The sequence below is a fragment of the Poeciliopsis prolifica genome, unplaced genomic scaffold (genome assembly GCF_027474105.1).
Source record: "Poeciliopsis prolifica strain line A6 unplaced genomic scaffold, Auburn_PproV2 SCAFFOLD089, whole genome shotgun sequence".
NCBI classification, from domain to species: Eukaryota; Metazoa; Chordata; class Actinopteri; order Cyprinodontiformes; family Poeciliidae; genus Poeciliopsis; species Poeciliopsis prolifica.
The window spans coordinates 362,299-379,636 of NW_026562464.1; the positions used below are offsets into that span (position 1 = coordinate 362,299).

Consider the following 17,338-nt stretch of genomic DNA (forward strand, 5'->3'; position numbering starts at 1 on the left):
AGGATGTAAAAGCACAAGTAAACTAAAACATGTGAAGTGAAAGAGTAATATCCCTGTGTATGGGTGTGTCTGTGCATGTGTGTGTCCCTGTGTGGTCAGTTAATCCCCCTGTATCACTATGTGCTGTAATCCACCTGTGTGTGTTTGTGTGTGTTGTGCCTCCTGACAAGAGCTTGCTCCTCCGGGCAGGTATTGGATGGAGGGGGATGTGAGGTGTGTGTGTAACAAACAGAAGAAGAAGTGCTGATGCATTCAGAGCGTTGGGAATAGAACAGTAGTTAATTTAACTTGGGCTGGGTCAGAGTGTTGCTGTGAGTTTGGAGCACCAGTTGTACATTGCTCTGTTTACTGCCTGCTTTGCATTGAATTCTTACATTTTTCTCTGAAACTGCTCTGGTGTTTTCCATGCTCATCCCAGCTGTAGGAAACTTCCACTGCTTGCAGCAGATGTATTGATGTTGATATGAGTACATGCGTCACTGATGTGGAAGCTTCAACAAGTTTCCATGCTGTGTGCACAGACACCTGTGCGTTCCTCTCAACAGGAGGAGCTGCAGGAGCAGCCACAGCTTCTCTGGAGCTCTCCGAAGCCACAGATTGTCTAATTAGATTAGGCAAGGCTTTCCACAGATAATCATTTAGCCAGCTCTGTTCTGTTTTGTGAGCTCTTTTATTTCCTTCTGTTTTCCTGTGATGGAGCGCTCCTTGTGCCTGTCAGCTCGCTGAAGGTCAGAATGAATTTCTTTTCAGTTTGATGAGTGAAGCTGTGGTCTGCAGACTAATGGGTTATGGGCTTGTTCTGGAGCTGTGATTGTCATGCTGCTCAGAGTAATCGGACTCCCACTAATACCTGCTGCTGCTAACCGGAGGCGATGGGGGAAGTTTGTGTGAGTAAAGCCTTTTCTTCTTCTCAGGCTTGTAAAGGAGACATTGCTTCTTCTTTTTTTTTTGCTTTCAACAGACAGTTAGCTGTTTGTAGATCCTCAATAGAAACACATGAATGTGATTTTATGTACTTTAACTGATTAGCAGACAGTGTAGTGAAAAATAAATTGCTGTTCCTGAAGTGAGATGATTTAGGAATACTGACACATTTTGTTCTGGAGTTGTTGTTTGATAAAGCCATGGAAGGTGACCATCAGCCTCCTCCACTGATTTGACAGTCATGACTTGTGCTCACTGTGGCTCAGTTGTTCCTCTCTCCTTCAGCTTTCAACAGGCTACCTCTGCCTCGTTCAGATTAAGCCTGGCTGACTGATTGACACAGCAGCTTACAGTTGAAGACACCGAGGTCACAACCTGAGGGAAACAAACATAAAGACACTCAGTCAGAGACACGAATCTAAGAAGTACTTGAACTAACTTTGAACTGAATTGAACATAAATGGCTTTGGGAAGTGCCTTAGTGCTTATATAGAACCTTAGTGCTTGTATGGTGTATTATTTGTATGGAACCGAAGTCCATAACACACACACCACAGTCATTCACCTATTCATGTGCACACTCACACAGTGATAGTGGCAGTCTGACAGAAGCAAGGACAGACTGGACCCTCTGACCACCACCTTTTTTTGCAATTGAAAATAGATGAATGTGGTTGGATTCAGTGTGAAGGTTTTTATTGCTTAGAGACAATTTAAATCTGAGAAAAGACAAATTAAGAAAACCGTTTTTTTTGTTTAGTCTTCCTTGCTGCCTTTACTTTCCTCCATTTCTTCCAACTGTGCACAACTATTATCTTTGTCTTGCCCAAGGACACAATGACAGAGGCGGGTTTTACTGGGGATTGAACCAGCAGCTGGCTGATTGCGGACAACCTCCTACCACCGTCGCCACCATTGCCTCGTAGAGTGTCATCTGTAAGATATTTGATCAATGGCTCCACAGCACTAGTTGAAAATTTACCCCATTTGGGTTCATTCCTGCAGTCCAGCAGGCAGATCTCGTTTCTATTATAACGTGAAGGAGATTTCTCCTGTGCTGTATGAGCCCAAGCTGGCTGAGGGAACTTGTGCAACATCTCCCAGCCTTGAGAGACCATGCTTTGATACCAGAGCACACTGTCAGTGAATGACCTCTCAACGAGAGTCAGCAGCCCTCTCCCACCCAGATTCCTGTTTTGCATCACTGAGTTTAGTCTGATCTCTGACCACTGAGAGATTCAACATCATGGAAAATGTTAGATAGATTAGTTTCACCTTCTTTTTTACTTCTTCCCCTATCTTTTAGGAGCTGATTAGACTATCAGAAACGACAAAAAATCTGGGTTTAGAAGAAAAAAATTCTAGAGAAGCTGTTAAAACTGATAAAAGTTTTAACTTCATTAAAAGTATCACTTAGTGTAAATACCAGCCCTAAAGTTACAATATGTAGCTTTTCAAAAAATATTTTTTAATATATTTGTTGAAACTGTCACATTCAGCAACACATACACTAGTTTGACTGACAGCAATAAGACACTCCCCCTCGCTGTGGGAGGAGGAGTGTTTGTGGTGAGGATGCATTACTTCAGTTGACAGCAGTATCTCAGGGAGCTACGTCTTTTCACAGATTATCTGTCTCATATTATGCTGTCATGATAAGGCAATGTACAAATGACTGTATCTGCTTTTAACTAGGGCTAACTTCCTGTTTGAGCTGCAATGCTTTTGTTTTGAAGGGACAATTTTCTGTTTAACTGTTGTGTAAATGCAGCTTAACGGAAGTCAAAAGAGAAGATCATTTGTAAAGGAGCTTATAAAAAGTATTTTGTTTTCAGCAGCCCCTTCATAGAGGCATAAGGTATGTTTAGGATGTAGATAAGTAATTTTTTGTTGAATATTGTGTAAATTAAACTATGCATTTGCTTGATTAGATGTAAAACCTAAAATTATTTTAAGTTGCAAACATTATTTTAAGTTAAGAGGGTTTATTGCCATTAAAACAATAAATATATATATCAGTAAGTTGTAACATTTCTTCATTTGAGGGGGAATGCTACAACTTCTACGGCCTAACTTAATAACACTTTGTGCTTCTTTATCAGCCATTTTATCTAATCCCCTTGGTTTTCTGTTAAACTCTGAACAACAGTGATCTTCAGAAACATAATGAAGAGCAGTGTCATTATGCTGTTCATTATGGCTATGTCACTCTGGTTATGGCACTGTGGTCCTTGATGGGGTCACACTACAGGAAGTAAAGAGCATCCCTGAATGTGTAATGTGAATGTGTGAAACTTGTCATTCCAGATGTCTATTTTCATCACCTCATTTGCCTCTATGAAGGTTTATTCTGTTGGACTTACTGTTATTGCTTAATGTGTATATCATGTAATCTGAACTTACATAAGAATGGAAGAGGTATCAGTTCAGCACAGTGTGTTATATTAGGTAGTCAAGACCACCTAACCCTAGACCAAGGGAAGTCTAGGGTTAGACCAGCGCCCCGAGCTACGCGACACAATCAAATGAGAAATACCATCAAAATTCCTTCTCAAATTGATCTGAAAGATCCACATTCTCGTAAAAACACCTGGATATTAAATACTTAGAGCCGAAATAAATTGCAATTATCAAATCAAACTCTTCTTTTTTCTGCTTTGCTTCCATCTCTGTGCCACAATCTGCAGAGGTCATCGCCCCTATGATGATAACGCTCTGGGTGGTTGCTCATACGGCTAATGTCACCACTGTCAGCACCATTAAACATAACAATCATGACAAAGCATTAATGGTGAACAATGCTCAAGCAGAACAAAGAGCAACAAGCAAGAAGTAACCAAGCAACCTGACTGTTCTGACTGTCTGCCTGCACAGGGAAACTCATCAGAGCAATGAGCATGCAATCCGGGTTATCTCACGTTCTTCTATTTTATTTACGTGATGATGAAATAAATATACATTTTTAATAAAACAGAATAACAATAGCTCGTGCAGTGTGCGCAGAGCATTACGAAAACACAGAACGGTTGTCAGTGATCCTCCAGTCTTCGTTCATTGTAAACAGCCGTTCAGAAAAATCGGCTTACAGCGTGAATGTTTTCTCACAATATTGTAGATTTTGGTCACAGCGTCGTTGCATGTGCAGCGGCTCGTCCGCAATCAGCGCAGTAAGTGACAGCTTTGTTTCATCGCAGGCAAATACAACAGATTAGTCCCTGACATGTACAACTAGCTGTGCTAACATCACTTCCTCATAGCTTACCTACGAAACAAGCTTCCTGTCAAAGTGACACTAAAAGTTGGACATAGTCCCTACCGTCTCTGAAAGGGAAGCACTGCTGAATTCACGTGTCCTCATATGCTTTATTATGATCTACGTGGGTACATTTATTATCGAGACATTTTCTCCCGCTCCGGGACAAACAGGGCCGCGTGCGAGTTACCGGTAGGCGATGGCTGACAACTAAACATCAGTGAAAAACATCAGTAAAAATACATCAGTGAAAAACATCAGTGAAAAAAACATCAGTGAAAAACATCAGTGAAAAATACATCAGTGAAAAACACATTTTATGATGTTTTTACTGATATATTTACTGATGTTTTTACTGATATATTTACTGATGTTTTTACTGATATATTTACTGATGTTTTTACTGATGTATTTACTGATGTATTTACTGATGTTTTTCACTGATGTGTTTTTCACTGATGTTTCTAAAAACATCAGTAAATACATCAGTAAATACATCAGTAAAAACATCAGTAAAAACATCAATGAAAACAAGGATGTTGACTAATAAACTGGACAATATGCTGACAATTTACTATCTTTACAGTTGTGGTCTTGAAATAAAATCCCGAGTCCTCAATGTCTGACTGAAGACCGAGACCAAGAGCATCAAAAAAGTTCTGTTGAGACGGTCTACTGCAACACGACCTGTCACTACTGCAACTAGTGACAGGATCCACGTTGATAATTACAAATTGATGACATTTTGTATTATGATAATGTTTAAATAAATAGTGCTCGGCTGAATTCCAAAATGAATCTGTGGTATAATGCAGGCTGAATAAAAAAGGGACCCACAAAGACAGGCAAGATACACCGGTTTCTGATCAGCCTGGCCATTGACTGAAAATACGGCTGCAGTATTAACTCATCGTGACACTTGACATTTGACACTCAAAATAATTCAAATGAATTACTGAACCAAACTTGAAAAAGTTGCTTCTGCCATTAACATTAATTTTAAGCAGACACAGTAGGATATATTTATCCTACAGAAAAATGAATGGAAGTGTTGTGCCTTGGAAAATGAGCATTAAATATTCCATATAACAAAAGTGTCTTGCTTCAGCCTGCTAGCCTGTTCATGGACTTACCACAGGATAAATCGCCATGGTAACTGTTACCGCTTTTGTGAAAGCAAGGGAGTTTTGAAAAAAGTGTGGAACATTTAAACAATTACAGGTCCCAAAACCTTGCTCACTACTGCACTGCGGCAAAGCCTGCCGAGAACCTGAGAAAATGATCGTTTCTTTGTCACATTAGGTTGTTTCTCCTCCATTAGTGCAGCTTCAGCACAGTGGAAATCTTGAGCAAGACAGTACACACTGTGCAGATGAAGGATCTGAGCAGCGTGTACATAAGCATGATTGACAGTATAGAGACTGTCCTTCCAGCTTTGATTGTGCTTGGCTATCCAGGACCAAATGTGTCAAAAAAGAAATATTAATTCTTGTGTTAATTTTGCAGAAAGCCAATGAATAAAACTAAATGTGTGATCTTTCTAAACTCTCATTTATTTCCCCCCCTAACAGTCACTGAGTCCTTGTCAGGCTGGATCTGCACCTCAGGCTTGTTGCTGAGTTGCATTTTTCAATAAGACACCCACCAAGCTCTGGACAAAGAAAACATGGCCACCAACTCTTTCCGCGGGTCCAAACGAGGACGCAATCCAGAGGCCAACCATGAGCCAGAGTTCAGCTGCTATCTGCATGAGCTGCAATCACTTATGGAGCTCCGAGGAGCCGATGCAATCACTAGGATTCAGAACTGCTACGGAGATGTTAATGGACTGTGTACCAGACTCAGGACATCACCCGTTGAAGGTAGATATATGCTTCTTTTTCTCCTTTTTGTTTTCTTCACAAACCATTTTCATAAAGCAAGATCTGAAGCATTTCTGCAAAGGAGAGCTGCAGCTCAACACAAAGCAGACTTGCTTATATTTGCAGGGCTGATAATCTAAAACAGAACCTAACTGATGTCAGACTGGAACACTGACTGAATAGCTTCGTTCATTTCCACAGCTACCATTGCTAAAACTACAAACAGATCACAATTCTAAATCAGTGCAGAAAATTTACATCATTGGTCGCAACTTCTCCTTCTGTTCAATGATTGGCCCGATAGAAAATCTACCAGAGGAATCCAAGTCAATCGGAGAAAGCCCAGCAGATTGGAAGGTTTGGAAATGATGGCTGGTTTTGATGACTCTCAAACGTGTCTTCTCTGAGATTATAAGGAAGGGGAGCAAACCGGATTTTAGTCAAACTTACCCAGACCAGTCAAATTTTAATATTTTGTAAAGAACAAAAAGAGTCTGGTCCATTTTAACTCAATGTTGGCTGATTGTCTGAAGATTACATTTATGGCTACAATTCTTCTAGATAGAATTTGAACTACGGTAAGAACTACAAATGCTTGTAGGCACCATAAGACGAGTTTCGAATAATATGAACAAGTGTCATATTTACACATTTTGAAGTCAGCTACTGAAACTGAAAATTGGCAGTTTCTATTTTACTGAAAATGATAATGTTTGCAATCTAATTAACCTTTTTTAGCAAGTATTTTCTTCGGTTTTTTTGTTGTTGCTGGGATTCCATTCTATGAATTGAACCTGTAACAAATAACCTAGAAAAAACAATAATAGCTTTCTATGTCCAACAGTGTCATTGACTGTAAAGCAAAGTCATTGACTTTGCTGTAGACCACTGGTCCAGTGACTCACCGACTTCTCCCTCCTGGCATCAACATAATTAAACCAACAGAGGACATGTTGAGTCTGTTCTTTACTTTGGCTTAAGGGACTGCTAAGCACGTGATGGCCAAAGTCAACAGTGAGCCACTGCCATGTTGATCCTGGTCTGCTCCATGGCAGCTTCTGGATAATTTGAGAAACTGTTCAGTCTATGACGACTTTTTGATAAAGAGACATTCAGACTGAAAGGTGAGAATAAGAGGATTTACCATCTTTTGCATCGGACGTTTTTTGCCATAGTCCTTCAGTCATTTTTGTGTTGTTTTATCTTCCTACATTGTAAAAAACAAACAAACAAACAAAAAACGGCTCTAGTTTACTGTAAAATACTGGCAGTTATTTTACAGTAACTTCAGCAGTTCAGAACTGTAAACTTTTCTATGCAACTTACTATAAAAACAACACATATACTGTGAAGATTAGTCTATGTAAGTGAAAAATACAAGACAGGCAGGACTGTGTGATATATTGACATTTTATTGAAAAAAAAACAACAACAAAAAACTTTATGGAAAATTACCGGTAGCTGTTGTTACCAGAATTTTACCATAAAAATTACAATGCAACACACAAGAAAGTGTAATTTGTCATCATTTCAATATGGAAAGTTATAAAGAAAATAAGTCCAAATTAAACAAAAATACAGATGACGAGTAATCCACTTAAAAAAACAATTCCTATTTATAAATTCAGTTACAAAAAAAAAAGAACTGGTTCTGTTTCCTGTCCAGTTTCCTCACATTATTACTGAGATCTGAAAAAAAAAAACATGTGTTCATATAAGGAGTAACCTATTGTAGAAGAAAAACCAGTGATAAGAGGATTCCTGCTCTGGGTTGAGAGTAACAAGTCACAGAGTTCAGACTTTGCTCAGGATGGTGTGCATCATGGATATTGTCTTCCCAATCACAGGTTGAGCGTGAAACTCATATGTTGTCAATCAGATGTTTTCTCTCTGCTGGAAAACAGAAACAAAACAAAGTTAGAATGATGCACAACATGAACATCATGTAAACTCAGCATTTGCTTAAATGTTTGTTTCACCTTTGTTGACTTGCACATGGAGACTGGTACTTCAACCAGGCGGTGTCATCATTTCTGACTGAAAATTCAGAAGTTCTTTAACCTTTGTTTGTTGTCGACAGGTGTGATCCTCTCTGCAACCAGACAAAAAACGAACAAAAAAACATCAGATGAAGACCTGTCAATTCAGGGAATTTTCCATCTTCATCCTTCCATCCTTCCTTTTGGGAGAAACATGATTCTCTTTACAATGTTTTACTTTTTGACCAGTATTTCAGAATAGATGACACAAGATAAACTCAATGCAGAAAGTCAAACAGAAAAATCCCCCAAAATTAAAACACAAACGGTTGATCATTTAAAAAGTGAACAGCCTTTATTTGGCGTGTATCACCATGTATATCACAAGATGCACCTTCAGTCTGTTTCAGAAAACTGGTTGATTGTTAGTTGAGCTAATGGTTCATACATTGACCTGTTAGAGAAACTTAGGACTCACTTGGGAGCAATTTACCAATTCAGGACAAATTTTGAAAAAACTCTATTATAAATAAATTACAATATGATTGACATTATGACAACTTCAAGACTTATGCATGTTAAGACTTACACAATGTACTTATGCTGAGAAAATTCAACAGACACGTTTAAGATCATTTTTATTAACACGATTAAAGCAAATTAAATTGGGGGAAAAGCAGAGAAGTGCACAGAATCAGTTGCATGATGTACAAATAAATTTATAACTTGCTCAAAGGAATGAGAAACAATTTTTTTTATGTGAAGAAGTGACACAATAATTTGTAGATTGCACCCAAACTGAGAAAAACTGTAAAATATTTAAATTTCCTTATCTTAAAACCCTTTAACTGTCATGGACCCAGTGTCTTTAATGAAAGTATTTTGGGGGTGACAGTCAAGAGGTCAAAGGAAAATATCAAATATTAGCTCTGACGCCAAGCTTTATACTTCCAAGTATTACCAAAGTATTGAAACAAAAACTAACGTGTTCCTCACAGTTTTAACTTGCATGCCTGAACATTTGACACACAAAATAATTCAAATGAATTACTGAACCAAACTTGAAAAAGTTGCTTCTGCCATTAACATTAATTTTAAGCAGACACAGTAGGATATATTTATCCTACAGAAAAATGAATGGAAGTGTTGTGCCTTGGAAAATGAGCATTAAATATTCCATATAACAAAAGTGTCTTGCTTCAGTGCATGTACATAAACAGCGTGGCTCAGAAATTACACATTTCTTTATCAGTTGGTTAAAGCTGGCTAACTTCAATTAAAGCTGTGAAAGGAGCGCTCTGTCTTGCAGAAATGTGTTGTCCTTCTTCGCCTTCTGAACGCCCAAAAATAGCAGAAACTTGATTTCAAAGACAGTAGCCGCATCCTGATAAGGACCAGGCCTACACGGCTTCCATTACCATGAGCTAGCACCTGCTACTAGCAGGCTACTAGTAAGCAGCTTTAGCTTACTGTTAATACTGTGGTGAGTTCAGGTCGCCCAGAGCCACCACTCAACTGCTGCATCAGATTTAAAAGAATCTTGCTGCTGATGCTGCTGGATCAACCTGAAATACAAACTAGACAACTCTGTGTTTACATGACAAACAACAGTGACTGCATTAACTGTTAACCCTGCTGTTTAACACAATACCAAAATGAAAAACTATCTAGATTATTCACTACTAACAGCACAATATTTGTGAAACTTCAATGAAGGGCGACTTCACAATAGAACTGCTCTTTATTGAAGTTTCGCAAATCAGATAAAGGTTTCACAAATCCCACACTTGGTTTTAAATAGTCTGCTATTAGTTGTGAATAATCTAGTCCAGGTTTGAAGAGTCTAGGTCTGCCCCACTGGAGGAAGTCTGCAGGGCCTTTCATAGGGTGCAGATGGGCCTCTTCAGCATCTGATTGGCTTGGTTTCCATCTGCTGGACCAATGGTTTTGCTTTTCAGCCTCCAGCAGCCAATCAGCAAAGTGTGCTCCTCCACCTGAACATGCTTATCAAAAAGAGCGAGACTGCTCTAGAGGACAGGGGCCGTAACAGAAACTACCTCTCATATTTCACAGTAGCATCCTTTCTGCCAATCACTGTCACTCTAACTACAATTTCTATTTTTTGAAATCAATTAGCGATTTGTTGATACTCCTCATGAATCTGCGTAAAGTAAAAGCCATTGCGACTAAACAATGTTTATGTGCACTTCTCTGCTTTTCCCCCAATTTAATTTGCTTTAATCGTGTTAATAAAACAAAAATCTGTGCAAGCATTTTTGAGCATTTAGTCAATGTGGCACGGTTGGAGTTTACAAAGAAAATCCACAAAATCTTTCAACATGAAGAGTCTTGGATCTTCCCATATGCTCTCTGTTCTTCAACTCAACCCACAGGATTTCATTTGGATTTAGGACGAAGGACTGTCATGGAGGAAGATTTCTAGGAGCTTTGATTTGGCCATATGTATGGGGTTGTTATAGCATCTCCCTTCACTGCTCCATCTGGGCTTTTTCCAGTGGAATTTCAACCAGACTGATCAGCGAACAGAAGGAAGAGGTGTAAAGGACGGCATCAAGTTTCTGTTTTAGAATTGTAGTCTGGATATATAGGCCTGTGGTTTGGCAATGGCAGCAGAGGAAGTGAACATAGCCATTCACTCCATCTTGGCCACCCTTTTAAATATTGAGCAATTAAAGTTGGAGCAAGAGGAATGTTTAAGACATTTTATTACAGACAAAAATTTTGTGAACCTACTCCTCGCGAGGTTGGTTATGGTAAACTTCGCAAGCTAGTAAACTTCATCCAGCTGGCACACTACATACGTTAAGGCCAAACGTTTGTGATTGGGTAAAATCAGATCCAATCTGCACCTCCAGTGAGCAGTCTTTACTCTAAGTTTAGAACAAGAGGCTAGTTTTTACCAGGTTAAGATCATTATCCTGTTGTAAAAGAAAAAAACAGTGACAAACCTTTTACTGACAGAGTCCACCAAAGATACCACAATGTCATAAATTCAAAGAGAATCAGGCCTACCGCATGAATATGATGAACTTAAAGATGAGCTAGGGTTGTTGTTCCACACTTTGACTTTTTTGTTTAATTCCAAACTCCATTTTGAGTTTTACTCTGACCAAAACTCAAAGTTCTAATTATAGTGTTTCACATTAGATGTTTATACCTCTGAACAAATGAACTCAAAATACTGGTTGAAATCCACATGTAGGAGGCGCTGTGGTTTCTGCAGAAAGTGGATAATGAGGTTTCTGACTTATCACAAAAAAGAGCACGCAGAGTTGTCAATCAACACAGCTTTCTTTTTAAATAAAGGAATAGGTTCAACCCACAATAATAAAACAAAATGTTTCGTGTATGGCCTGTGAGCATCAGTAAATAAGTTGCATAGGTCTTGTTTCACAGCAGATTAGGCAGGAAGTGAGCATAACATCTGGGGCAGCAACTCTACCTCTACGTCACACACTGCCCCTAAGTTGTGTATTTTTATGAACATGCGTAAGGTGCATTATTTAAATAAAATAATAAATCTGTCAAAGGATGTCTGGAACAGCCCACGTGTTGCCAGTATTACCTCTAATTCAGCTGTACTTGGCCAGATTGAATCTATTTGATTGAATCTTGTCTGTGCTTTTACAACTCTAGTTTATGTCTCACACATATCCTTAGATGTAATTTTCAATATATGTAGAGGACTTTGCAACATTTATTTGCACTTTGACATTTTCACCTCCTTATTAATTCATAAAGTTTGTCCATCTTCCACTCGATCGGTAAACTCCTGCTGACAGAAAGAAGCAAAGGTCAGCAGCAGCTTGAAACCACAGGAAGATCCACATTGCTGCATTACTTCTCTGCATGTCACTGCAGGAACATCTGGGGACGGATACAAAACTTTCAGCATATTCCCTCTCACTTGAAAATCCAGAGTGTGGACAGACAATACAAAGAGAAGTGTTGGGCTATAAACCGGCTCACACAGGGTGTGTCGGAGCAGATGAAGAGCAGATGAAGAGCAGATGAAGAGCAGATGAAGAGCAGATGAAGAGCAGATGAAGAGCAGATGAAGAGCAGATGAAGAGCAGATGAAGAGCAGTTGCAGCGTCTCTAGAGGGGTTTGAGTTTGTCTTAACATGTTGCTTTGTTCCACTGGGGGGAAACAAGTCTGCTCTTTTCTTACACACATCACCAGACTACCGCTGAGACACAAACACCAGGCACGATAAACAGTGCTTCCAACTAAGAAAATCGAGTTCAGATGGTTGTGTGTCAGTTTAACATTAATGTCTGATGCCAAACCAAATTTGAACATAAGCCTATAAAGCATAACTCTCGTAAACTACAGCATTAATTACCTTATGATCAATCTAACTATAGCATTAGATTGTCTTTGACATGGTTATGTGAAGGGTACATGTTTATTCTTATTCCATTTAATAACGCTTCATCACACAATTAAGGATGCAGGGAGATCCTTCTGTTTCTCAGAAATCATTACACAGAATTCCTTGTCATACATACTAATAATCATCTTGTTTTAACTGTTGCTAGATGATTACCTTAATTTAGTGTGCAAAGAAATACAAGGAAGTGCTAGCTATTAAGTGCTAGCTTCTGTTGCTAGCCCTTAGCCTGGTTACTGAGGTCAGCAGTCAGTAAATCTCAAGTTTTCTGACATGTAATTGAAAAGTCATTCAGTTAAGTGAAATCTCATCTCCAGAGAACATGCATCTTCAAACGTCTTTTCTATCCAACCATCCATTATCTGTTCACCCTTCTCCCTAACGGGGTCTATCTCCAGCTGCGTTTTGGGCGAGAGGCGGGGTTCACCGTGGACAGGTCACCAGTCTGTCGCATTTAGAGCACCACGTCATTCCTTTTATTAGTACATTTTCAGGAACAGGCTTTTCGCAACTATAGGCTACCCTGCGAACAAAATTAGCTTGACACGATACTGAGAAAATAGCTTTTATTCATATCAGTAGTATTACATCTCAGACATTTACTCAAAGATGTTAATTGTTGTTATTAAAGGTAAAGTTTAATGACATCAAACCGTTCTAAAATGTGACTTTCAATGTTACCATTTAGACTAAATTTGGACCAGGCCCGTCTTTCATTATGGTGAAATGTGGTATAAAGTTATGGTGACTTTTATACCATATTAAAATCTCTGAAAAATACAAACTACATTATATTCTTCCTTGAGTTTGAACCACACTGAAACAATCCAACTAATCCCCACTTAGAGTTACTTTTATGTATTTTAAATGTAGACCGGACTGGCTTACTTTACCCTACACTTAGACCAATATTCTAAAAACAGCCATGTCTACACAAGTTTTAATTTACTTAGTCTGGGGTAAACTTAGAGCAGAGTGGGAAAACTAGTTTAAATTGCCCTTTCAATCTGCTGTTGTTTTTTTAATGCCTCTGTAGGTCTGGAAGGAAAGCCAGAGGACATAAACAAGAGGAAAGAAGTGTTTGGACTGAATGTCATCCCTCCAAAAAAGCCTAAAACCTTTTTGCAGTTAGTGTGGGAGGCCCTGCAGGACGTCACGCTTATCATTTTGGAGGTGGCCGCAGTCATATCTCTAAGCCTTTCTTTCTACAGTCCACCAGATGGAGAAAGACAAAGTGAGTATTTTCTCCACCATACAAGGATATTTGGATATTTTGAGCACTGTGGCAGAGATGTCTGGTAGCATTTCAACAGTAAAAATGTTTTGCTATTTAATGCTTTTTATCCCAGTTATTGATCTCAGTGGTTACGTAAATGCTCAAGTTAACAACCAGCTAAATCAATGTGACAAATTAGGACCAGATTTTTAGAATTAGAAACCTTATTTAAGTTTTCTGTTTCAACATAGTTTTATGGTTTCAGGGAAAACTTTTGTGTTCTAATCAGTCAAGCTAATTTTCCCAGTTTCTGTCAATTCTCTAGTTAAATCAATGCATATCTTGTCATACACAGTTTGTATTTATTAATAATGTTTAACAGAAACGTGATCTGACACAAGACCTGAGAAAAAGAATCCACATAATTCTTCAGTCTGACTGTCTATCAGAATGTATGTTATTTACTATCTCTGTGGAAAATACATTATCGTTAAAAAAAATACTAAACTCAATTATCTATTATGAATTATCTTGTAATAGCAAAAAGAAACTTGTCTCCAGCTCAACATAGGCAAAAAGGATAAGAGAATAGATTGTCAGACTATTTTAAAATCTCTGTTCAGACTGTGGAAAAGCAGCTGGTGGCGTTGAAGAAGAGGGGGATGCAGAGACCGGATGGATCGAAGGCGCCGCCATTCTCCTTTCTGTGGCATGCGTGGTGTTGGTGACGGCTTTTAATGACTGGAGCAAAGAGAAGCAGTTCCGCGGTCTGCAGAGTCGCATTGAACAGGAGCAAAAGTTCACCATCGTCCGATCAGGGCAGGTGATCCAGATCAAAGTATCGGAGATTGTGGTCGGAGATATCGCACAAGTCAAGTATGGTGAGTAAACACACGGGTCTGCATATGGCCGACATTACCAAAGGGTTTGGAGCAGGGGTTCCCCAATTCCAATTTTCTGGCCAGTTGCCCATTGCAGATCTTTAGAATGCTTGACCTACCGATTTTGATTTTAGCCGCTGATGTCTGAAATGTTCCTGAATATACAAAGAAAGTTGCAGTGTCCAGAAAAAACAATTTAGCAATATTCTCTCTTTCTCTGAAATGAAAAGGACTATTTTTTGTCTCACTGATATTAGATAAGATAATTTATTTGTCTCCCATGGAAGGAATTTGTGTTAGAAAAGGGAACAGGGCTGCAGTACAAAAAAGACAGAACAATACTTCAAATGACAATAAATCCATAAAACTAGCACAAACAAAGAAACATATATCAAATTTTGTTTGAAGAAGCACACTGGTACTATTTTAATCTTCAAAAAACACAGACTTCAGAATTTTCTTTTCTTGTTTCTCCAGGAGATTGGTGATATAACTGTGATATAACTTTTTCTGCCCTGATAAGTGTTCGCAGTTATAGCCTTTGTGTTGCCATTCCAGGTGACCTCCTTCCAGCCGACGGCGTCTTAATTCAGGGCAACGATCTGAAGATCGATGAGAGCTCTCTGACTGGAGAGTCGGATCATGTCAAGAAGACCACTGACAAAGACCCCATGTTGCTCTCAGGTGCATTTCTCTACTGCACATTTTCAGCTCACTCTGACCTGAACTATCATTATCAGCTCCTACCAAACAAATGTTCTTCTAAAGTACATCGGATCATTTCTCTGGTTTTCACCTTGACAGATTAGAAGTTAAAGTTTTTTTGTTTTTTTTCTTTGCGTAAACCTGTGAAGTTGCTGTCAGAATCTAAGTTACAGTAACAATTAAAACAGTGAAGAAAACTACATATATAAAAATTCCCTTCTCACCCACCGCGGGTGGTTCTTATCCTCTGAGCTCGGGTCCTCTACCAGAGGCCTGGGAGCTTGAGGGTCCTGCAGTATCTTGGCTGTGCCAAGGACTGCTGCACATTTCTGGACTGAGATGTCTGATGTTGTTCCTGGGATCTGTTGTAGCCATTGATCCAGTTTGGGGGTTACTGCCCCGAGGGCCCCGATGACCACAGGCACCACTGTGGTCTTCACCTTCCAGGCCCTCTCCAGTTCCTCCCTGAGGCCCTGGTATTTCTCCAGTTTCTCCTTTTTCCTGATGTTGCAATCACTTGGTATTGCTACATCTCTGTTGTCTCTGTTTCCTCTGTTGTTTATCCACTACGACAATGTCTGGTTGGTTCGCCATTACACACACACACCACACACACACACACACACACATATATATATATATATATATATATATATATATATATATATATATATAAGTATGTATGGTTATATAGGATCACTGATCTCAAGCATCAGTGATCCTTGAGATACTTGGCTATAAGAGCAACCATGAGACCCAATACCCACCATGGAAAAGACGGTTAGAGGCTAAAATCAAGATAACAAGGAGGGAATTGAGCCAACTGTCAGAGCTCCCCAAGGGTGCAATGAAAAGACCAATACCCAGAAAGTACAGCCAGATGCCCATACCTGAAGCACTTGAAACTGCTAAACAGAGGCTCCAAGCCTTGGCCAGCCGCCTAAAGAGATACACAAGGGAGAATGAATCCAGAAGGATTAACCGGCTCTTCTCCACTCAACCAGCTAAGGTGTACTCTCAATGGCAGGGTAATAACAACAGAGCAGACCCACCAAGGCTGGAGACGGAACAATACTGGAAAGGCATATGGGAAAGGGAGGCGTCCCACAACAGCAATGCACAGTGGCTGATCTCTCTACGAGAGGACCACAGCAACCTCCCTGAGCAAGCCCTGGTAACCATCACTGTGACAGATGTTCAAGAAAGAGTCTCAGGCATGAAAAACTGGACAGCACCAGGGCCTGACATGATCCATGCCTACTGGCTAAAGAAACTCATTGCTCTCCATGAGGGACTGGCAGCCCAAATGAACCAGCTGCTACAAAGTGGGACTCACCCTGAATGGTTAACTGAAGGGCGAACAATCCTAATCCAGAAGGATCCATCAAAGGGTCCAGTCCCACCCAACTACCGACCAATAACCTGCCTCTCCACAACCTGGAAGCTCATGTCAGGCATCATAGCAGCCAAGATGAGCAAACACATGGATAAACACATGAGCACGGCACAGAAGGGTATCGGTGTAAATAGCAGAGGAGCCAAATGCCAACTCCTCGTAGACCACACAGTTGTCAGAGACTGCAAAACCCGACACACCAACCTGTGCATGGCTTGGATTGATTACAAGAAAGCCTATGACTCAATGCCCCATACTTGGATCATTGAATGCTTAGAGATGTATAACATCAACAGGACTCTGAGAGCCTTCATTGGACTCAATGGACTCAAGGACAGCACAGAGACCCTCATCCTGGTCGCCCAGGAACAGGCCCTAAACACCAGAGCAATAGAGGCCCAGATCTACCACACCAGACAAGACCCAAGGTGTAGGTTGTGCAAGGAGGCCCCTGAGACAGTCCAGCACATAACAGCAGTGCAAGATACTGGCAGGGAAAGCATACATGGAACAACATAACCAAGTGGCAGGAATAGTGTACAGAAACATCTGTGCAGAATATGGACTGGAAACCCCGAGATCAAAGTGGGAAACACCCCAAAGGTGGTGGAGAACACCAGAGCTAAGATCCTGTGGGACTTCCAGATCCAGACAGACAGAATGGTAATGGCGAACCAACCAGACATTGTCGTAGTGGATAAACAACA

At 39.8% G+C, this 17,338-nt stretch overlaps 1 protein-coding gene across 2 annotated transcripts in view; it reads left to right on the top strand.

Moving 5' to 3' along the window:
* The first annotated feature begins 608 nt into the window (after window positions 1-608).
* LOC129353388 (plasma membrane calcium-transporting ATPase 1-like) overlaps window positions 609-17,338 on the top strand; it is a 43,174-nt gene continuing 26,444 nt past the window's right edge. Inside the window, exons 1-5 of one of the 2 annotated variants that reach the window (XM_055022698.1) lie at window positions 609-887; window positions 5,749-6,039; window positions 13,470-13,667; window positions 14,273-14,530; window positions 15,089-15,214. In XM_055022698.1, the coding sequence (XP_054878673.1) occupies window positions 5,844-6,039; window positions 13,470-13,667; window positions 14,273-14,530; window positions 15,089-15,214 (778 nt within the window). In that variant the 5' untranslated portion in view covers window positions 609-887; window positions 5,749-5,843. The remainder of the gene's footprint in view (window positions 888-5,748; window positions 6,040-13,469; window positions 13,668-14,272; window positions 14,531-15,088; window positions 15,215-17,338) is intronic. The other variant, XM_055022699.1, reaches the window with a different exon arrangement.